This window comes from Neodiprion lecontei, chromosome 5 (genome assembly GCF_021901455.1).
Source record: "Neodiprion lecontei isolate iyNeoLeco1 chromosome 5, iyNeoLeco1.1, whole genome shotgun sequence".
Classification (NCBI taxonomy): domain Eukaryota; kingdom Metazoa; phylum Arthropoda; class Insecta; order Hymenoptera; family Diprionidae; genus Neodiprion; species Neodiprion lecontei.
Genome location: NC_060264.1, coordinates 5,111,798 through 5,133,883, shown reverse-complemented (window position 1 = coordinate 5,133,883; position 22,086 = coordinate 5,111,798). Strand labels below are relative to the sequence as shown.

Sequence of the window (22,086 nt, the reverse complement as noted above, 5' to 3'; positions counted from 1 at the left end):
ACTTCATTTTCTGTACTTTTTCCTTTATTCCAGACTATATTGACGTTTTGTAAATTCACTGTAACAATAGTAATCTATTTACAAGCATATTTACATTACAGTCTACAGGGAAAATATGCTGATTGTGGATAACACTAGTGGATGAAGAAGTTAGTTTGCTGTTAGCGACAGTTTGGATTCTCGACATCGTAACACTGCGTGACTTAGTAACTTATACACTAGGTATTACTGTTTAAATTGGTAAATAATAATTCGGACTGTGTTCTCAAGCTAATACTGACTGTTGACTGGAAAATGTGTATTTTTGCAGTTATGTAATATGTATGGTGATTTGCAACAAAAACTTGCCATCGATGATCAAAGACTCACAATGAGTTCGTGTCCTCTTAGGGTGACATATTTTTGGGTTTAAAATTCTCCGAGTCTGACAGTGTTAGGAGAATGGTAACAGATACCAACAAGGCGTTATACTGTGAAAGTCCAAGAAATTTATACGCTGGACAATTCGAATTATATCTTACCGTCAATGCATCACATACCCTTCACGTAGTGTTAATAACAAGTTCACGGTATAAAACATACCACTGGTGTAAACTGTGTGACTGTGTGAGAGGTGGCGGAAATACCACTTCATTAGCGTCTGGTTTTCACAAGTATTTCATTTCATACACAGATTCGATGGGAGGTTTGTAATCGCTGCATTTAGGAAAGCCTGGAGGAACTGGTGGGAGATCCTTTTGTTCACCAACGTGGAGTATCATTTGCATGCCAGTGATCATGTGGAAATCGAAATGACAGTGAAATAGCCAGAAGCCTGAAAGCAAAATCATCACTTGTAGCAGCAACCTGTTTCAGACATCGATGCCTTCACTGCATGACGAATATGAGATTTACGTTTGAATATCAAATTTTATTACCTCAAGAAGACCGAAGTATTATTTTTTGTAAATACAGCGATCGCGTGATTCGATTTTTTTTTTTTTTAATCGCAAGTATATGCGTTATACGTTAGTGGCATAACGTTTTTCCGCATGTATTATAAGCACTGTACACAGTGAAGGAGTTTACGATGTATCATAACCATACTTACCCGGATTATTAGCGGGAAATCGAATAATCACATAACCACGAGAGGGTATTGTAACTGTATCTTTCAGCACCGGGTTGATAAAATTTCTGGGGAGCAGGTTCTGTTTGTCGTAAATATGTATTACTGTATTGTTGAGTACCGGATACTTTCCCGGATTAAGCCCCATACCGACGACGTGGAAATGGTATCCATGGAGATGCATGGGATGGTTCAGACCCGTAGTTGCTAAAATGGAACCGTAGTTAGATGGTAAGATACTCTAGAGGCGATCCCGGCATTATAGGACAAGACTGATAAGATTTGTTTGCGTACCTGATGGGTCGTAGACTATGAACTCACAGAGGGCACCTAGTGGAATGTTCATCATGTTCGTGCACATGCTTACTCCACCAACTGGAACTGGACGATGGGTCTCATTGCAGAATACGTCCGGTGGAACATCTTCGAATTGCGATAGCACCGGTGATGGCGGTCCGACGTATGACAGCTGACCGAGGTTCGCCGAAAGTGGAACATCTTTTGCCACCACTGAGAGAGAGAAAGAGACATCCTTATGGTTATGAGAGCATTAAGTTTCAACATAAAATGTATTGAATGTTTTAATGAATTATTCGCGAAAAAAATATTATCTTCCGACGGATATTTATGTGTGTAAAAATTTCAATGAGATGATGATGACTTACTTAAAAAACGCCCATAAGAATTGGGTTTATAGAGATCAGCGGGTAGCCAAGCCGTGAAGTTGAACGCTACCGCGTGTTTGAAGTCCGGTTCATCACCTATGTTGTTATCGTACGAAATGGTAGTCCGAAAATCGCTGACGCACAATTCAGTGCGATTATTATCAGAACAGTTGACATTCATGGCGTTTGCAACCTAAAATAAAAAGATGTTCATATTTAAGTACCACTTGCATCCAAGAATGGTTTCGTCATGTGATGTCAACTGTCGACGCTATCGTCGAGATCCTTACTACTCCATTCGTAACGAAGCTTTCGTTGTATACGGGTCTCGGAGAACTGGGAAGGTCTGGGCCTCCTTTGTGTTGAAGAACAGCAAATTGCTGAATTCCAGCGCATGGATCCAAAGTACGTAATCGAATCCAATACGATTTTTGAGAATAGTTTTTTTTAGGAAATAACACGAAATCGTACCTCTCACCTGGAACGCAACATATTCCTTTTTACACTCACACTGGATCAGTACTTAGTTAGAGTAAGTATAAGTTAATTGTGTGAGTTTTTCTCAACCATCCAATATTATCACCAACGGAGTTATCAAATTGTCGCTTATGGTAACGGGCAATTTAAAACTGATCAATCGCCATCAGGCTCCTGGATATTTTCAACCAGATCTCTAAGGTGTATAACAGTAGAATCGAAATGACAATCTAATACAATTGACTAACGCGTATTTGGGAAAACAGTAACAAAGGTATTTTTCATAAATTGTTTTTCGTACCTCCAGTAGACATGATGCTATCGACCCAGGTAGGCTCAATGTTCACTCCGTCGGTAGCGATTAACAATAGTCTATGCCCTTCGATACTGAACTCATATGGACAGTGCATACTGGTGGCCACGATACATCTCATCCTATATCTTTTTCCTGGTTTCACTTTATAGACTGCTAGTGGTGTAGTGGTTGTGTTGCCGGTGGCTGGATCCTAAAGAAATGAGGGATTGGGATGAGAATGGAATCAGAGCTTAGAAAAGAACAAGTCAATCAAGACTCTTTCTTACCGTGTATTGTCCTAATCCCTCTATGAGTAACGAATCCGGATTTTGACCCATGTTTACAACTTGAGTTCCTGGCCAATGTTCGGAGGCACTTACATGGAACCAGTCACTTAACATTATCACATCTTGCGGTCTGTCGTAATCGTACATATTGCGATGGAAAGATTTTTCTGTACGAACAATTATGCTCCCGTAAAGGCCGTCTATTCTTTGAGATCCGTGATGCGCGTGCCAAAAATGCGTACCTTCGTTACCGGCAAGCCATTGATATCTTAAAATCAGAGAGACGGTATTGAAAATTGACCCGTTCATCACATTTCCCCGCTTCACGATCGATTATTAATTTGATCTATTTTTCGGTTGTCTCGATTTTGTTTTAGACATTTACATACATCAGCATACCTGAATGAGTTCCCATCCGCAATGGGGCATTGGGTTACAAAGGGTACTCCGTCGTAGTACTGGCTGCCGTCTTGAAGAATTCCATGCCAGTGAATGCTCATTGCTTGACCGCTCATTAGGTTCACGGCATCAATGACGACGTAATCTCCCTTGCAGACCTGGATGCTAGGTCCAGGAATCATCCTGTTCACAGTCAGTACGGCTCGCTCCACACCATCTGCGGTTACGCATTGGCAGGTAGCGTTCAGTTGATTGGTAATGTTGGGCAAACAGTATTCACAGGCTCTGTTGATGAATGGATAGTTTGTGAAACTCTGAATTCAATTTAAGTAATTTTCGTGAATAGTGTTTGACTTATACTTACTGCCCCATGGTCACGTAGGACTCCAGGTAGAATTGATAGTAGCAGGTCTTGGGTTTCTCACCATCGATACACGGGCGGGCACATTCGTGAGGCGTCGATAGAACTTCATGTTTTTCGGAATCGCAACGATCAAGGACTGATTAGAAATTGAGCACTTCTTGAGAACTTACGAAAAATGCTGACGGTTGAATGAAAAGCAATGACTAATGAATCTTCCGAAACTATTTTAAGTGACCAATTTTCAATTATGCATTTTGACTCCGACCACTGAATCTGAGCAATACGTTGATTTGACATGTTGCTCAGTTTTAACTGAACAGAGATATTGAACTCAGTGTTAATCTCATAAAAACCTTTCAAAAGGATCCATGGATCGTGTTTTAATTTATTTTATAAGAATACCAGGGTGTTGACAGAACCTTGGGCCTTCAAATTTGTGAAAAATAATTTTTATACCTTCTATAAAATTTACATCACACAAAAAGTTGGTATTCCGAATTTGTTTGTCTATGTTTATAATCTCCAACGCGGGAGGAGACGAAGAATAATTATGGTATGCACAAGCATCTTGAGTATTTTAAAGGATGCCACCGACCTTCATAGTCTCCACACTTACCGTGATTAGCATCCGCAAAGCTGGACATGATGAGAAGGGGTGTCGCAAAGAGGGCAAACCGATACAGGACGTTTGAAATCATGATGTAGTCGTTTCCCTTAGACAAACCCATTGCTTATGGTTTTGCCCCGAGTCTTCTTAATTAATCCACGCAGAGAGATTCTGGAGTTGTCGGATTTATTAAAGAAAATTGGACGACAGATTGTTTAATTCGTTATAAATTTACTACCTTCTACGCTTTCCGCGCTTATATAAGTACGGACTTCGGTTTAGAAACATCTCTCTACCAGATCATGACAATGGCCAGCTGTAGACGCCTCAGTATTGTTAACATTAAGAAGTTCAAATATTTTCAAAACTTTTGCTAAATAAAAAGACCAGGACAAAATAAAAGATACAACAAAAAACAATAAACACAGAAAATATAAAGTATACCAGGTCTAATTACGTTACGCTGTTATCATGGCATTTGGTATTGTGGTTCAATGGAGCGATGATAATAGAGGTACCTTTTGTGGTGTAACGTATTGTATTGGTCATAATAAAAAGTGAGCCACGACCGAGCAGTCGTGAAAATTTTCTAATAATTACAGTATTCTATTTACACAAGTGAATACGCTTATGATGAAAAGCAACTTGTATTCTGCATTCGATCAAGATCTTACATGACCATACATCTTGTAAAAATATACAGTACATACAGTCGGCGCTGTCAATAGGGCCGTGCTTGGGACTGTAGGGGAAGATAATCCCTCTTGGTGCGTTACCCCCAAAAGAATACCAAAAGAATTTGACGAATGAAAGTACATATCAATAAACAGTGTGAATGTAAGCAAATAACAGAACAGAAAAAAGTGCAGCGACGATATCATCAACAACTGATCACCTGTGTTTTTATTTTACAAAATATTATTTGCTTCATCAAAATTTGCCGTCACAACATCATCAGTCTAGTGATATTAGTGAGTTACACATTTCATTTATCATCTAAGCAGAAGAGTAGGTACTCTAATCTTGAATTGTCGAGAACTTTACTTCGATGTTCGATAAGCTGGTTGGTTTTTTAGCATATTCGTGTAACGCTTAAGGTGTTGGAAGTTGTTGATTAAATGGAAATCGAATACTTACTCCAGCTGTTGCTCTTTCAATCGTACCCTCAACGCCACAGCAAGACCCTTTACCATGATAGCTCGTACCGAAACACCATTGGGCATTAATTCAAAAATTTTCTTAGCTTTTACCTTCTTGTGGCGCTCTTTCAGAAGAGTTATGGATTTTTTAGCATCCTTATACAAGGCTTTGATAAAATTATTAATCATTCGTAAAAAAATGTGAAGGGTATTCCCATCATGGGTGATCTACAAAAAAAGTAATGAAATTCATGAACGGTTTGACAAATAGATTTGAAAGTAATCAAGGAAACTTTTTTCTCAGAATGTAAAAAGATAGTCAAGTTTCAGCCAAATCAAAAAAGTAAATTTTCACAGTAGGTTGAGGTGGCGTGGAATGCCCCATATCTATATGTATATGACAGTTGAAATGAAAACCTTCTATCGATGATCGAAGACTGAGTTCGTGTCCTCTGACGGTAAATTACCTATTTCAGGATATGTTCGTGGATCAAATTGCATTCAACGCGTGCTAAATTTGATAATGTCAGAAGAATGTCAACAGATATCAGCAAGGCGTTGTACTGTGAGAGTCCATGAAATTTATGTCGGACAGTTCAAATGATGCCCTACTGTCAATGCATCACATACCCTTCACGAAGTCTTAACGATAAGTTTAAGGAATGAATAACAACGCCGGTGGTAACTGTGCAACTCCACGCAAACGGCGTATATTTATATTACTTGGTTCCCATCTTGTTTTTACAAGTATTTCATTTAATGCATATGTTTGATGAGGGGTTTGTAATTTCCGCATTTAGGAAATTTTGAAGGAATTGGCGGAAGATCTTTTCGTTCACCAACGTGCAAAATCATCTGCATGCCGTTGATCATGTGGTAATCGAAGTGACAGTGAAGTAGCCAGTAGCCTGAAAGTAAAATCATTACTTGTAACAATTCATTTCAAGAATCGACCCCTCCGCCATAATGGCAAAAATAAGATTTCCGTTTGAAAATGAGATATTTTCTCATATCAAAAAACACTAAGAGAGAATATCTTCTGAGGAAATGACTGGTGTGTGAATAGATTTGGTTGAGAATAGCATGTGCGCGCGCTTTATGGTAATGACGCAACTTTTTACCGCGCGTATTGTAGGCGTTATACACAGTGAAGGAATTAATGATATATCACCCGAACTCACCAAGATTAGATGCGCGCAGTCTTAAAATCAGGTAACCGCGGCTGGTTAGTGTACTTGAATCTTTCAATGACGGATTGAAATAATTTCTGGGGATTAAACCCTTCTTGTCCAAAATTTGAAACACCGTTGCATTGAAGTCCGGACATGTGACCGGATCCGGATTCGACCCCATACCGATGAAGTAATATTGGTATGCATGGAGATGCAGAGGATGGTACAGTGCTCCACCCACTGTAATAAAATTGTTGGTTATTGGTAAGATGCTTTAAAGGTAATCTTGGCATCGTGAGACAAAACTGATGACATTTGACCGCGTACGTGTTAGGTCGACGGCGACAATCTCAACGAGGGAACCCAATGCAATGTTCACCACGTGCGTGCACCTGTTGACTCCATAAGTTGCAGTAGGAAGATTGCGTTGATTGCAGAATGTTTCTGGTTGAATATCTTCGATTTGCGATAATAGCGGTGATGTCGGACTGACGTGTGAGATATTACCGATGCCTGCCGCAATCGTATAGCGCTCTGGCGTGACTGGGAAAGAGGAAAGATCGTTACGGTGAGAACATTCATCCAGACCTTCAGATTTTCATGTAAAACAAATCATATCTATCGATGCGATGAAGCCTTGGCAACAAAAAATTTATCTTCTGAAGGATACTTATTTATGTGGAAATTTGAATGAATTGATGATTATCTAATTCCAAAACGGTCGTAATTATTGGACGTCCAGAATTTGTCATCATCCAATGCCATGAGGCTGAACGGTACTACGACTTGGATGTCTGGTTTGCCACGTATATCTTCGTTGACTGGAAGTGCATTTTTTATTTCTGTATTGTTGAAGTCACTGTAAGTTTCTCTGTCAATGGAAGTCCTTGCTTTCAAAGCGGATGCAATCTAGAACAAAACAAATTCCATAAGTAAGCATCACTTGCGTCACAAGCTTCATTCACCATGTAATGTCAATTGTTAACGGTATCATGGAGATCCTTACTATTCCTCCTACAACTCGTTTTGGTTTGTTTGTTTCCTGCAGAGTGGTGAGATAGTCCAGGACCTCTGCTCCAAGGAAACCTTCGTCGTATGAGGGTCTTGGGAGTACTGGGAATAGGTGGGGCTCCTTCGTATTGCATAATTGCAAATTGCTGAACGGACGTGTTTGTGCAGTCCCCTAACGCTCGCATACGAATCCACCATGATTTTTCAATACTCTCGTAAGTTTGAAGCACGAAATCGTACCTCTCACCTAGAATGCAACATCTTTCTTTTTACACTAGTACTGGATTAGTACTTAACAGGCACGGATCCAAGACAGATTTTTGGGAAGGTTGAAATTAACAAATCAGTTTTACAAAAATGAAAAAAAAAAATACTGCAAATAATGACTGTTTTAAAATTTCATACCATCAATTTTTCAACATTGATTAAAGGTTTGCCTCGGCAAAAATTATTGTTGCGTACTTTTTCAATAATTAACACGTGAGACGAATTAGTACTAACAGCCTTGATCCGAAAAAATTGAAAACGAGCAATTCCAAAGTAGTTGATCACCACCAGGCTCATGGATATTTCCAAGCCCATCGTCAAGGTGTTCAACAGTAGCATTAAAATGATAATTAAATTCAATAAATAACTGACGTGGATTTGGGAAAATAGTGACAAAGGTCCTTGTTTGTCCTTGATTGTTTTTCGTACCTGCAGTCGACAGGATGCTGTCTACGTCAGTGGGATCGATGTCTGCTCCGTCTGAAGCGATTAACTTCAGCTTATGCCCTTCGATGCTGAACTCGGCTGGACACACGGTAGAGCAAGCATTGATACTTCTGAACCTATATCTTTTTCCTGGTTGGACTTTGAAGATTGCCAGCGATGAATTGGTTATACTGCCGTTGGCTGGATTCTGAAGCAAAGAGTAATTAAGATGACACTGAAATGAGTGGAGTGAACAGAAAAGAAACATCGAAGACTTTTCCTACCGTGTATTGTCCTAATCCTTGTATCTACCGGGGTGGCAACGGAGTCTTCCTGGCCAAACTTCGGAACCACTTACGTGAAGCCAATCACTTAACACTATCACATCTTCCATTCTGTCGTAATTGTACAGATTGCGATGGAAAGGTTTTGGCGTACGAATAACTATGCTCCCGTAATGACCGTCTATTCTTTGAGATCCGTCCTACCTTCGTTCTCAGCATACCAATGATATCTTAAAATGAGAGTAATTATTTTGAAAAATCGACCCTTTTATCATCTTTCTGCTTCTTAATATCGATTACGCATTTGATATCTTTTTCGGTTCTTTCGACATTTTTAAACAGGTACACATATTGGCGTACCTCAATGAGTTCCCATCCGCAATGGGGCATTGGGTTACAAAGGGTACTCCGTCGTAGTACTGGGTGCCGGTCTGATGAATCCCGTGCCAGTGAATGCTCGTTGCTTTAGCGTCCATTTGGTTATCAACATCAATGATGACATGATCTCCCTTGCAGACCTGGATGCTAGGTCCAGGAATCATTCTGTTCAGAGTCAGTACGGCTCGCTCGACACCGTTTCCGGTTACGCATTGACAGGATGCGTGCAGCTGATTGGTAATGTTGGGCAAACAGTAATGACAGGCTCTGTTGGTCGACAAATAATTCGTGAAACTGCAGTGCACTCAATTGAAATAAATTTCGTAAATGCAGAATCGTTTATAATACTCACTTTCCCATGGTCATGTGGGACTCCATGTGGAACTTATAATAGCAGCCCGGGTAACAATCTCAGGTGGCAACTATATGGCGGCTACATGGCCGAACCAACCCAACTATGTGGTCGCAATGTAGCCAGTTCGTGGTTTTATCCCGGCATATACATGGCAACGACAACCAACACATGTGGCAAACATGAGGTTTTGATATGGCATATTTTTATGGCTACTTGATGGTTACGAGGTGGTGGCTATATGGCCAAAATAGTCAGCTTCAATCTGGTTTTAACCAAGCTCTCACAAGGCCAAGCTTCCATGCGGCTATATCTAAATCAAGTAGGTGCTGGCTAGTTTAGCCACCTGGATGCCATGTCGAAACCAAGAAGTAACTGAGAAAATTCGCCAGCTCGCTGCCATACGGTTACCGCATGAGTTGGTTGTCGTTGCAGAGTAATAGCCGGGAAAGAATCGGCACATACCTAATTCATTTCAATTCTATTTATAATTTGCTTCAATTCGCATTAATTTCGTTTTTTTGACGTACTCAAAAACGTACGTTCGATTGAATTCATCTGTGCTTACTCAGTAGTATATATACTTGTTTGCGAAAAAACTTTACTACAAATGGATACTTCTGCATAAAAGTTATACGGCGGTACGAAATACCATGGAAAACAAGTTAGAAATATATATAGTCTAATTGATTATCAGTACATGTGTTATACTCAAAATTGTTGTACCAAGGCCCCTGAAAATATTAGGCCTTATCTCATTGACTGGATTCAAAAAAAAGTTTTCACCGCAGTATGATGGTTATAAGTACTCGGTAATATACTTCTTGTTCACGTTTCAGTGACAAGCAAGTTGAAAAAATATCTTATATACTGCGTGCGCAATAGCTTGTTTTCTGATGGTTCAATTTCAAAGTAAATTGCGATTTTCTTAACGAGATATTCAACTTGGTTTCGTAATAAGATCATCTCGTTTGGTTGTATTGAAAGTTTAGGCTTCCGTACGTATCGAATTTTTATCATAAGAAGGTGCATTCGTTGCGAATATTTCAAGACCCAAGGCATTATGCCCCGAGTTTTTCGGCGAAAAGTGAAAATGATTTCATGTCTAGTCGAGAGAGTCATTTTTTTAATCAAACTTCGAACCAAAGTGAGGAGATATATTATTTCGATTAGATTTTATTTTCAGATCTCAAGTGTTTACGCTACATCCACTCGAAAAATGTGTTTTTGTAAAAAACGTGATTTGGGAGAAAAATCGTATCTCGAAACCGTTCGATTGAAGAAATTTGGAAATCATTTGGAAACTTTTTGTGGGCTAATGAGAGTCCGAAAAATTTTTTTATTTCTCTTTCAAGACTTACCATTATTTCGATGCAAAGTACTTCTTTGCCGAAGGGTTTGAGATTTTTCAGAATATTTGTGTTATCCTATTTACCCATTAAATTCGACATTTAGAACGAGTTGATAATTGTACATAAGTTTGTTTATTTGACTTCATCTTAATGCTGTATCACGAGATTTAATATGAATCAATCTGATGGAACACTGCGGCTGGAGGATATACGCGTCTAATTGTGTCGTTTTACTTCCGTTCTTGGCTAAAAAGCTGAAATATCGTTTTGGAGCATTGAAGCTCGAATTACATATTCAAATTCTTCTTTGTCTAAACTTTAATAGAAATAGACGTTCAAAGAATGTCAGATTTAAGGAAGATCTCAGGTAAAATTAATACTACGAAAAAGGTAGAAATAGAAGTGCAGTAGTAGTTCGAAGATAACCATACTGAATGATACGATATCTGCGAAACATGAGTCCACATAATTCTATCCAGGACCAATAGCATTGACGATCCTCCCAGGAGGTTGACGTCCATTTTGCTAAATTATAATTGGAACCTACGATCCAATAGTCAAACAATAAATTCTACGTTTAAAGTTGTTATTTGCTGATAGGCGATATTTTCGGCAAGTAGTCCCCGCAAGTGGGGAAGTTTCGTGGGACTGGTGGAATATCTATCACATCACCGACTTGTATGACAACCTCCATGCCGGTGATCGAGTGGAACACGAAATGGCAGTGGTATAGCCAGTAGCCTGATGAGAGACAAAATAATCAGTTAGTTAGTAGGTGATCATCTGAGATCAAACGTCACTTTGACTACCAGGACAAACGTGACAAATCGTTGAGTACAACTTACCAGGATTATTAGCAAGGAATCTCGTAATCAAGTATCCGTTAGAAGGTATTATGGCGGTATCTTTGGCAGGAGGCTGATCAAAGTTCCTAACCAGAAGACCCCTCCTGTCGAGATCACGAATGGTTGTCGCATTCAGTACCGTGACGCTTGGGTCGGCGGATGCACCCATGCCAATGATGCGGAAGGCGTTCCCGTGTAAATGAAATGGATGGGAGAGACCGGATTGCGGAACTGCAATGTTCAAACGTGGAAAATAATAAGTGAAAACTAGCTGATCGTTGCACCCTTAGGGTAAAATAAATTGAATTCGATTCGATACCTGTGTCACAGAAGACGATTTCGACAACGGCATTCAAGGGTACGCTCAGGACATGTGTGCAGGCGCAATAAGACCCATCACAATTTTTGGGGAGATTTTCTCCATTGCAGATTGATTTCAAGGGAATGTGGTTACGCTGGGAAATCAGTGGTGCGGGTGGAGAAACGAACGAGATGTTGTTAATAACTGATGCGATGGCAACAGGTTGTGGGGGAACTGCGAAAAATACGTTTTGTAAGGGAAGCTCTCGAGTATTCGGACTTTCACGAAGTGATTTAATTTAGAGACCAGGCGGGGTTGAAGTTACGGAAACGCCTATTTGTGAATTATTTGGTGAAGAAACTTGATGTAAAGAAATCAAACTTTGACGAAACAAGTTTGTATTAAGTTTCGGCAAAAAAAAAATTCGGAATTTGCCGCTTTCGGTACTTTTGAAATTCGAAGTTTCAACCCCGCCCCAAGAGACGAAATGCAATAATCTCTTTTGAATATCACGTTGAGTTATAGAACCTACCGTAATATTGTAGGTAAGTGTTCGGTGTGAATACTTCCGTATTTGGGAATATCACGAACCCTGATGGCAGGTAGAATTTGAAGTCTGGGACCGATTTAAGAATCTCCTCGTCCACGGGAAGGGCACTTCTAAATCCGCTCGCGCACAAATTACCGTCAATCGGTTGCGTCGAGGTGGAACAGACGTTTGAGCTCGCCGAATTGAGGATCTTTGATTGAGAAATGTGTTAAATTATGTGAGGTTGGTGCTTTGAAATATGTATCCGAATTCGTGAACACAATTGGAAATTTACTTACGAGTCCCTGGGCGAAGCTTTGACTGTACAGTGGTTGTTCAGAAGTGGGGAGATCAGGCCCACCTTCGTAGCGAAGAATACCGTATTGCTGAACAGCTGGACCACTGCATTCCCCGACAGCACGTACTCGAATCCAATAGGTGCCCACCGCTTGACTGGCGTCTATTATAAAATCGTATCGCTCTCCTACGGAATGATGGTAACGGTTCATTATTTCGAAGAATTTCCAATTTATTGCTTCAACATTCGTTTGTTTGTTTGATTTTTGTAGTTGGAGGAAATTATTTTCATCTGCTGGACATGTGGGAACACTTGAGAAACAGGCTTATTTCATTTTTTGTAGCTTTTACATAAACTGTTCCAACAGTTTTCGGTTTGGAGACGTTTTTTGGAATGAAAGGAAACACGACTCATAGAAATAGCAGTTTCTCCTACGTACAAGTTAATTACGATGGAAAATGGAAGGACTGGTCAAGTCAACGAACACGATGACTCACCGTGAAATAAGGAACTAGAGAATTCATAATTTGAAGTACGGTTTGTGCAAGAAAACACCTATTAGAAAAACTTTCATTTCAAACGAAGCAGTGCAGCTTTGCCAAGTAAGTGAGAGACTTTCAGCCGTTGATTAACTTTTTCTTACCTGCGTACGATGTTAAGATGGAAGCACTAACGGGCTGCAAATGTTCTCCGTCTGATGCGATGACGGTCATGTCATGATTCTGGAAACTTAATTCAGCAGGACAAACCGTGCAGAAAGCATTGATCATTCTAAATCGATATCTTTTACCCTGTTTCACTGTATACACCGCCAGTGGCGAAGTGGTTCTAACCTTGCTAGTCTGATTCTGCAAGGACCGAAAATTTAGATGAAAGTGAAACTACCACACGAGCGAGCGTTCGTCGATTAACAAACATTCTTACTTACTATCCACTGTCCTCTTCCATGTATCAGTACTGCCTCCGCGGTCTGACCCGGGGTATCCAGAAGTCCTGGATAATGTTCAGTAGCCTCTAGGTGCGACCAGTCGCTAATTAGCATGACTGTCGACGGTGTATCGTAGTCGTAGAGATGGCTGTTGGGATCCGATTGGGGTGGTTCACGAACGATCAAGGAACCGTATAAGCCATCCATTTTTTGTAGAGCATCATGAGAGTGCCAAAAGTGTGTGCCTTGATTTGTGGCCATAAACTGATATCTAAGAGCAGGAAAGATGATACGAATACAAAATTTCATGATATTAAAAATTCACTGAAAAATGACCTTCATTTCGCATGAAGAATGTTGCCATGAGGCCCATTTTCACGACTAAGGGACTCTACGAGGAGTTTGAAAAACGTCTGCGGTGAAATTCACCCAGATTCAGTTTGGCTCATAATCACTCATGTTTCACCTGTGCGTCAGTCCGGTCGCAATAGGGCATTGAGTCACGAAAGGTACTCCATCTTGGTAAGGTGTTCCTGTCTGATATATTCCATGCCAATGAATGGAGGTTTCCATGCCTTGCATTAAATTCTTAACGTCAATGACGATCTTGTCACCCTGACAAACCTGAATCGAGGGTCCAGGTAACATTCTGTTCACGGTTAGAATGGTTCTTTCCACGCCGTCAGCAGTGACGCATTGACAAGTGTCATCCAGGTCATTCGTCATGTTGGGAGTACACAGGCTGCAAGCCCTGGTTGATTTACATAATTTGTGAAATCAAGTATGCTGTTTCAGTCTCCAGCAAAATCAGCACATGTTTTGACCGAAGAATACCCGAAGTTATGAAAAGAACATTCGGTCAAGTTTCTACTCACAATCCTTGGGCACTATAGATCTCCAGGGTGAAGTGATAATAGCAAATCTTAGGTGGTTCATTCTCACGACACGGTCGCAGACATTCCATTGGCGTCGATAACTGGACATGGCCTCTCGAATAGTCGATTGGAGCTGAAATAGTTCAAAATTTATGGAAGCGTTATCAGACTTCCGAAAAATGTTGCGTTTTGAATTTCATTGGCTTGAAGGAGAGAAAAAATGATGCTAACTTCGACTACGTTGGTGATCGAAGGATGTGACAAAATAATTGTTTGATGGACGGCCGTCGCTGCAGATTCAGGTGAATCAACTAGATTTTTACATTTGTTTCATTTTATCATAATATAAAACGTACTCGTCATCCGACATAAGTCGGAAAAGTTCCAGAAAAAATTGAAATAAATAGAAGCCCCGTTTGCCGCGATATCCTGCGAGAAATTAGACACATAACAGTTACCGCATGGTCGAGGTGTTGATCAACAATTTTGATTAATATTGTGATGAACAGGGTGCCTCCGGGTACTCGGGTTAGCAAAGCGTCGGATAATAATCGGAGTTCTCATCCGCAATGGGGCATTGGGTTAGAAAGGGTACTCCGTCGTGGTCATGGATGCCGTACTGATAAATCCCACGCCAGTGAATTCTCGAACTGATAATAGCAGGTCTTAGGCTTCTCATGTCGGGAATATGGGAGCATGCATTCACGAGGCGTCGATCGAATGACGTATTTTTCTTATTTGCAAAGATCATAGGTAGGTTAAAAGGAGTACATCGTTAGAACTTGCGGAAAACCTTTGAGGCTCGAATGGAAATCAATAACTAATGAATCATCCGAAACTGTTTTGAGAGACCAATCAACGATTGTCAATATCAATTCTGATCACTGAGACCGAGCAATATGTCAATTTCACATGCTGCTGAGTCTTGCCTGATCAGAGACCTTCAACTCAGTGTCCAACTCGTCCATTTCCAGGTTTTCTCTCATCCTTGTTTTCATTTGTTTCATAAGAATACCAAGGTGTTGATACAGCTCTGTGTCTCCAGACTTGTCTCTCTATCTAATAAAAAAGTTTCAAACAAATGAACGTAGAAAAAGATTATAATAACAATAGTAAAAAAAATATTATAATAACAATAGTATACGCATGAAGTTGGCGGTGGGGTGAGATCCCGAAAATAAAACAAAAAGCATCCAGCAAACCCTTTGACAATTGTCATCGGCTGTTTATGACAGTCTTTGACAAATATCTTTATAGGTATCTGTTTCTGACGCGCAAAAAATGAACATGCAAACGAAAATTATAACGATGATTCCCGACAGGAATTGTCTTTTTCGCGCGTTGGCGTATCGTGTATACGGCACTCAAGATCGACACGCAGAGGTGAGACTGAGTATCGTTTCAAATGTAGTGGATAATTGGTCTACATTTGCGGGTTTTATTACAAATCACATATGAATAAAAATGGAATACACGGGGGAGAAGCAGAATCAGCTGCAGCTGCGGACATTTTTAAGATATGTTTAATCGTGTATCTCGAAGAACAAATTCATCCACACCGGATCGGATCACAAAATGAAACACAATTCTCGCTACTCTTCACCGGCGACGGAGACAGCGGACACTTTGATGTCTTGCAGAATCAAAATAAAATTCAGATAGTGAGTAATAAGTATGAAAAGTAACAATCAAATAATAGGAAATCGAAATATATCACCAAACAGTCAAAAGGACAGGCAGGATTTACGATGACAATGGAGAAAGGAGAAGTTTCAAGCAGCAGACAAGGCGATGAAGATGGTGGATGGTCGGAAGTATCAAAAAAGAAAGAGGAAAATAAAATTGTAAGTGCGAATAACCAAATAAGCCAGAGAATAATAATAAACAAATATTCCTATAACCAGGCAAGAGGACGACCAGGATCTATGTTAACCACAAGAGAAGGAGGTGTTTTGCGGAGTGAACAGCAACACAAATATAGAGAAAAAAAAAAATATAAAGAAGGTGATTTTGGAGAATAACGGGCAGAGCGGTAGCAAAAATAATTCAGCAAGTCAAGGAGATAAATCGATATCAATAGAGAAGGAACACCAATTTTCAACCAACGAATGGAAGCTTAGATTGATGAAAAAAAGAAAAGTAAGCACAGCAGGAATTGAAGTGGACAGCAAGTGCAGACCTGTCATCAAATCAACATGAAGGAATTCGCGTGTCTACTAGACAAAGCGTAAGGAAATAGTGAGGCGCGAAGCGCCGAACAACGAGGTACGCAGCGCCGAGTGCCCGAGGTGCGTAGCGCCGAGATGGGGTTGGCGCGCGAAGCGCGCAGGGGCGAAGCCCCTAGTAGAGAATAATTTTGATACTTTTGACAACATTCACATCACACAACATTTTGCTATTCCGATTTTGTTTTTCTCTATTTGTAATTACCAATATGAGAGGAGTAATGCATGATTATGGTTTGTGCGTGTACTTCGAGTCCTTTAAAGAATGCCACCCACCTTTATGCATTCGACGATTACCGTGACCAGCATTTGCAAAACTGGCCAGGATCATAAGTAACGTCAATAAGACGGCAAATCGATTTAGAGCCATCGAAATCATGGTGTTGTCCTCTGCCTTAGACAACCCCTTTGCTCAAGGGTTTCCCGTAGTTCTGCAGAATTGATCCGGCGCAGAGATTTTGCAGATAATGGATCTTCCAAATTTAACAACACGGCTACTTTGTTCAAATTGTAACAAATTTACTTTGACAAATGTGAAGTACACACGCTTATATAGGCATTCAATTTCATCCCAGGCGCAACGACGTCTCGGTTGACGCGTATTGTCATCGACGGGTGATTATTATTGTTAATAAGTCGAAATATTTTTGACGCACCTTCAAAATACGAAGTCAATTGAAAAAATAAATAAGAGGCAGCATGCTTCAGATCCAATATCGGCCTGGTATTTTTTCATATCATTATAGACGGTGTCGGGAAGGCGCCTTTCTCGGTCTTGTTGTATTCATCACAATAGGAGGTTGACTGTCACTTGACAGGCATAATAACCTTCGAATAATAGTATCTTATTTTTCCAATCGAACAATTCGATTACACGAAACTCATTTCGTATTGAGCGTTGACTAAGGTCGTACAATGACATGTAACTTCTTGTACAGGGTTATTTGGTTGCGATGAAGAAATCTCGCAGGACAATAGAACAAAATATTACGTGATTTGTATCAATTATTCAGGCATTTATCCACGAGGAAAAGTCGGTTTTGTCAGAGTTACTCGAAATAACGGTCACGTACAATCTAACTTAATCTGCGTTCGATAGAGTATCGTATACTATTTTTTCTATCAAGTTGCGCAAAGTTCGACCACTACAATAATTTTGAACAATTGAAACTTGTAGAACGGTGGCGTTGGCGCACTGGGACGGGGGGGTTCGGGGGGGCGAAGCCCCCCCGCCCCAAAAAAACAAATTATAGAACTGTTATAAGTTTATTAAATTAGGAAAAATTTAATTTATTTATTATTTTCAATTATTATTAATATTCATCGTAACGTTACAATTTACAAAATGAAACGGTATATTTTTTAATGACTCTGATGTGGTTACAGATACATTTTTAATGGTTTTTGGTGCCTCGCTATCCGTATCACTTTGTACAGTATTCGTAGTTATTCACTCTCACTTTACTTGTTCTTTCTGAAGAGCTGATGCGATGGCGTCTGATACTTTGACGTTCGTTGTCCGTACTAAGAAAACGGCAGAATACAAAACACAGAACGCACGTTTTGACAGGTCCATTCCAGACGACAAAGATGTAAACCAACCGGCGCGCTCAGCTGAGAGCTGAGCGCCGGTTTGTTTATATATTTGAAACGTACGTTCTGTGTTTTGTATTCTGCCGTTTTCTCAATACGGACAACGAACGTCAAAGTATAGCTCGCACCTGTTAATGCGAAGAGAGTGCCGCAGAGATCGCGCGCGCGTATATACCTTGGAATCGCTCGTATACTCTTATACATTCCCGCACTCTCAGCTACATCCCCATTCGCTCAGTTGCATTCCCGCATGCTCTTGTCAACGTGTGGGAAAGTGGTACTTTGCGAACGCAAATGCATGCGCAAAATCGAACTTTGCGCACGATAATAGGTAAAAATTACAACCTGTTATAATGCCTCGGGAATGTGGTAAACGTAACTATTCGATGTAACGTGAAAACCGATAAAATTATCTGATAATTTATCTCGATACGATATTTATTTGTATTATTGAATTCAAAATTGCGAGTCTCACGGTAAGAAAAGTCAGTCACATGACCTTCAGCGATCTTCATTACGACATTGTTCCATTCAAATATTTCAATCAAAAGTACTTACAAAATCATTTAAGAGACCAATAAATTGTTGAACATTCTTGTGTTAACATTACATCTCTTGAGACATAAGTTCAAGCTTCTAAGACAAACTGGATTATTTAGGAAATATTTTTATTACTAGTATAAACATAAGCAAATAACAGAACCGGTAACACAGCAAGGACTATTTCATCAACAACTCGCCACGCTATATTTTAACCACTAAAATATTAGTCGTATCATCAAAACGCGCCGCCACAACATCATCCATCAAATTAAAATGGCTGTCGAGACATTTTTATTCCAGCTAAGAATAAGATAATTATAAGTAGAAGAGCACTCCAGCTAGTGTCAAGGGAGCGTCGCTAACAACGAGACCGGAGTACCGTGGATACGACTGACTCAATTTTTTCTATAGAAATACCATAACTTCATGGAAGCACTATGATCCCGTAAGAAGGAACAGTCGGGGTGAGTAACAAACGAATCTCTAATCGTTTCGCGATAAATCGTCGGGTACCGATCCGTAACAGTGTGAAGTAATTCCACAGCATTGACGAAATAGAAAACCAACAATCTCTCAAATCACAGTGAATTCATTTTTGTGCACATATTTTTAATAGTGGAACATCATCGACATGCATGACTATGTGAAATAGCCAATAACTTGAGAAAAGAATCATCTACTGTCGGTAAGATGCTTTAGACTGCAAACATACAGTGATGAGTGTTTTGAAAGTTTCTGAAACATGAAACTTTCTAGGGTTACACTGGTCGACAAAAATTCACTTTTTGTGTTTGGCATGAAAACTTTCAACTGAGTATGAGTCGAACAAGTTTAAGTATTATTAAATTGATGTTAGAATATTTTATACACGAATGATTTTATTGTAATATGATTTTTTTAGTATTCATAAACAGAAAGAAGGTCATATGTAGCGTTACAGTACACGGGTCAGCAAAATTTTGTAACAAGGAAGGTTTTCACTAATTTTGAAATACCTATCTACCTTTATTATAGAACTATAATTATTTTGATTCGATCAGGTCTAGTTTTTGTGTTATGGCATCTGTAACCCGAAAAAAAAACTCGTGTGATCAGAACAGTTACTCAGGGTTTAATTCTGGTGAAATCAAGAGATCAACAGCTACCACAGTTTGATTTTCCTCGAAGATCGTGAAAAATTGTAGTGAAAATATTCATCTGTTTATCACTGATCATATAATATTATTATATCATTAATCAAGGCCCTTGTAACCGATTGATCGTACAGTCACATGCATTTCAATTTAACGGATGCTACTGCATTTGAGCTGTACGTTCCATATCGTATCTTCGCCGAAAGTTAACAAAAACAGTCAGCCTCGAATGCGAGTTTATGAATAGTTTATATTTCATGATTGAAACACCTTAATGTTTTGCGTGAATTCGAATTTAAGTTTATCGAAACGTTGAAAGCTGTAAGCCACTTTATCGTACCGTTATTTCGCTCATTTCTAGATCTGTAATCCTCGTTTTGCGTTTGTACAATTTTGTCTTTATACACATTTGCGCTCGTGCCAATTGTCTTTATACCGTTTGTCCTCCTGATACGCAGTTTTCTTTATACAAATTATTATCGTTATACTCATTTGACTTCACACAAGTTACTGCTTTGGTATGAATACGTCGGTGTCTAATTTATGATTTTCATACACATTTCAGATTATACAAAGGCCTCTCTATCATACTACTTACTGTAAATGATCCTATTTCTTCACATTTTTCATACGCGCTAATATGGCTCCCGCTATTAAACATGACTAATATAAATTGTACAATTGTCGTGAGAAATCTTATTCGTTGAAATTTCTCTCTGTTGATTACGACGTTCTTGATGAGTCCATTCTAATGAATCCAATCTCGTTCTATAATTTGTGCTTTTCCCACCTTTCTCGCAATTGACCTTATATCTTATCAATTGATTGGAAAAATAAATCTCACAGACTGGACTTAGAAAACAGTTTTTCACCGTAGTATGATGGTGATAGGTACTCGGAAATATACTTCTTGTTCACGTTTCAGTGACAAGCTAGTTGAAAAAATATCTCATGTACTGCGTGCGCACTAGCTTGTTTTCTGATGGTTCAATTTCAAAGTAAATTGCGATTTTATTAATGAGATATTCAACTTGGTTTCGTGATAGTTTACCGATCAGATCATCTCATTCGTTTGTATTAAAAGTCTAGGCTTCCGCACGTATCGAATTCTTATCATAAGAAGGTGCATTCGTTACGAATATTTTAAGACCCAAGACATTATGCCCCGAGTTTTCGGCGAAGAGTGAAAACGATTTCATGTCGAGTCGAGAGAGTCATTTTTTTAATCAAACTTCAAAACAAAGTGAGAAGATATATTATTTCGATTAAATTTTATTTTTAGATCTCAAATGTTTACCCTACATCCACTCGAAAAATGTGTTTTTCTAGAAAACGTAATTTGGGAGAAAAATCGTATCTCGAAACCGTTCGATTAAAAAATTTGAAAATCTTTTAAAAACTTTTTGTGGGCTAATAAGAGTCCGAAAAATTTTTTTATTTCTCCTTCAAGACTCACCATTATTTCGATGCGAAGTACTTCTTTGCCGAAGGGTTTGAAATTTTTCAGAATATTGTGTTACCCTATTTACCCATTAAATTCGACATTTAAAACGAGTCAACAGTTGTGCATAAGTCTGTTTATTTGACTTCATCTCAATGCTGTATCACGAGATTTAATATTAATCAATCTAATGGAACACTGCAGCTGGAGGATATACGCGTCTAATTGTGTCGTTTTACTTTCGTTCTTGGTTAAAAAGCTGAAATATCGTTTTGGAGCATTAAAGCTCAAATTACATATTCATATTCTTCTTTGTTTGAACTTTGATAAAAAGAGACGTTCAATGAATGTCAGATTTAAGGAAGATCTCAGGTAAAACTAATACTACGAAGAAGGTAGAAATAGAAGTGCAGTAGTAGTTCGAAGATAACCATACTGAATGATACGATATCTGCGAAACATGAGTCCACATAATTCTATCCAGGACCAATAGCATTGATGATCCTTCCAGGAGGTTGACGTCCATTTTTCTAAATTATAATTGGATTCTACAATCCAATAGTCAAGCAATAAATTCTACGTTTAAAGTTGTTATTTGCTGAAAGGCTATATTTTCGGCAAGTAGTCCCCGCAAGTGGGGAAGTTTTGTGGGACTGGTGGAATATCTATCACATCACCGACTTGTATGACAAACTCCATGCCGGTGATCGAGTGAAACACGAAATGGCAGTGGTATAGCCAGTAGCCTGATGAAAGACAAAATAATCAGTTAGTTAGTAGGTGATCATCTGA

At 39.3% G+C, this 22,086-nt stretch overlaps 4 protein-coding genes across 6 annotated transcripts in view; all 4 read right to left on the bottom strand.

Annotated features, from left to right (window-relative positions):
• Positions 1 to 2: 2 nt before the first annotated feature.
• Positions 3 to 4,435, bottom strand: LOC107227331 (laccase-4). Of its 2 annotated transcripts, none has more exons than XM_015668443.2 (10): positions 4,212 to 4,435; positions 3,596 to 3,731; positions 3,232 to 3,516; positions 2,833 to 3,100; positions 2,552 to 2,756; positions 2,064 to 2,251; positions 1,774 to 1,966; positions 1,403 to 1,618; positions 1,091 to 1,315; positions 3 to 814 (listed from the first exon to the last, which is right to left on the bottom strand). In XM_015668443.2, exons 1-10 carry the CDS (start codon positions 4,321 to 4,323, stop codon positions 648 to 650), a joined length of 1,995 nt encoding a protein of 664 aa, XP_015523929.1. In that variant the 5' UTR covers positions 4,324 to 4,435; the 3' UTR covers positions 3 to 647. The 2 variants fall into 2 exon arrangements, with proteins under 2 accessions (XP_015523929.1, XP_015523930.1); XM_015668444.2 differs by having other exon boundaries at positions 3,596 to 3,698.
• Positions 4,436 to 6,097: 1,662 nt separating this feature from the next.
• Positions 6,098 to 7,785, bottom strand: LOC107227328 (putative laccase-11). The gene is made up of 6 exons (XM_046741095.1): positions 7,772 to 7,785; positions 7,520 to 7,670; positions 7,233 to 7,422; positions 6,841 to 7,056; positions 6,523 to 6,753; positions 6,098 to 6,249 (listed from the first exon to the last, which is right to left on the bottom strand). The coding sequence occupies exons 1-6, from the start codon at positions 7,783 to 7,785 to the stop codon at positions 6,098 to 6,100; spliced, it is 954 nt and encodes a 317-aa protein (XP_046597051.1).
• A 2,911-nt stretch (positions 7,786 to 10,696) lies between these two features.
• Positions 10,697 to 22,086, bottom strand: part of LOC107227332 (laccase) — a 15,723-nt gene continuing 4,333 nt past the window's right edge. Inside the window, exons 1-10 of one of the 2 annotated variants that reach the window (XM_046742311.1) lie at positions 16,861 to 17,111; positions 14,360 to 14,492; positions 13,951 to 14,235; positions 13,485 to 13,755; positions 13,200 to 13,404; positions 12,558 to 12,742; positions 12,262 to 12,469; positions 11,748 to 11,963; positions 11,429 to 11,659; positions 10,697 to 11,324 (exon numbers count right to left, since the gene is read on the bottom strand). In XM_046742311.1, coding sequence (XP_046598267.1) covers positions 11,170 to 11,324; positions 11,429 to 11,659; positions 11,748 to 11,963; positions 12,262 to 12,469; positions 12,558 to 12,742; positions 13,200 to 13,404; positions 13,485 to 13,755; positions 13,951 to 14,235; positions 14,360 to 14,492; positions 16,861 to 16,963 — 1,992 coding nt within the window. In that variant the 5' untranslated portion in view covers positions 16,964 to 17,111 and the 3' untranslated portion in view covers positions 10,697 to 11,169. Of the gene's footprint in view, positions 11,325 to 11,428; positions 11,660 to 11,747; positions 11,964 to 12,261; positions 12,470 to 12,557; positions 12,743 to 13,199; positions 13,405 to 13,484; positions 13,756 to 13,950; positions 14,236 to 14,359; positions 14,493 to 16,860; positions 17,112 to 22,086 lie in introns of those variants that run through there. The other variant, XM_046742312.1, reaches the window with a different exon arrangement.
• Positions 21,416 to 22,086, bottom strand: part of LOC107226143 — a 21,267-nt gene continuing 20,596 nt past the window's right edge. The window contains exon 22 of the mRNA XM_046742310.1: positions 21,416 to 22,040. Within this exon, the coding sequence (XP_046598266.1) occupies positions 21,901 to 22,040 (140 nt within the window). The 3' untranslated portion in view covers positions 21,416 to 21,900. The remainder of the gene's footprint in view (positions 22,041 to 22,086) is intronic.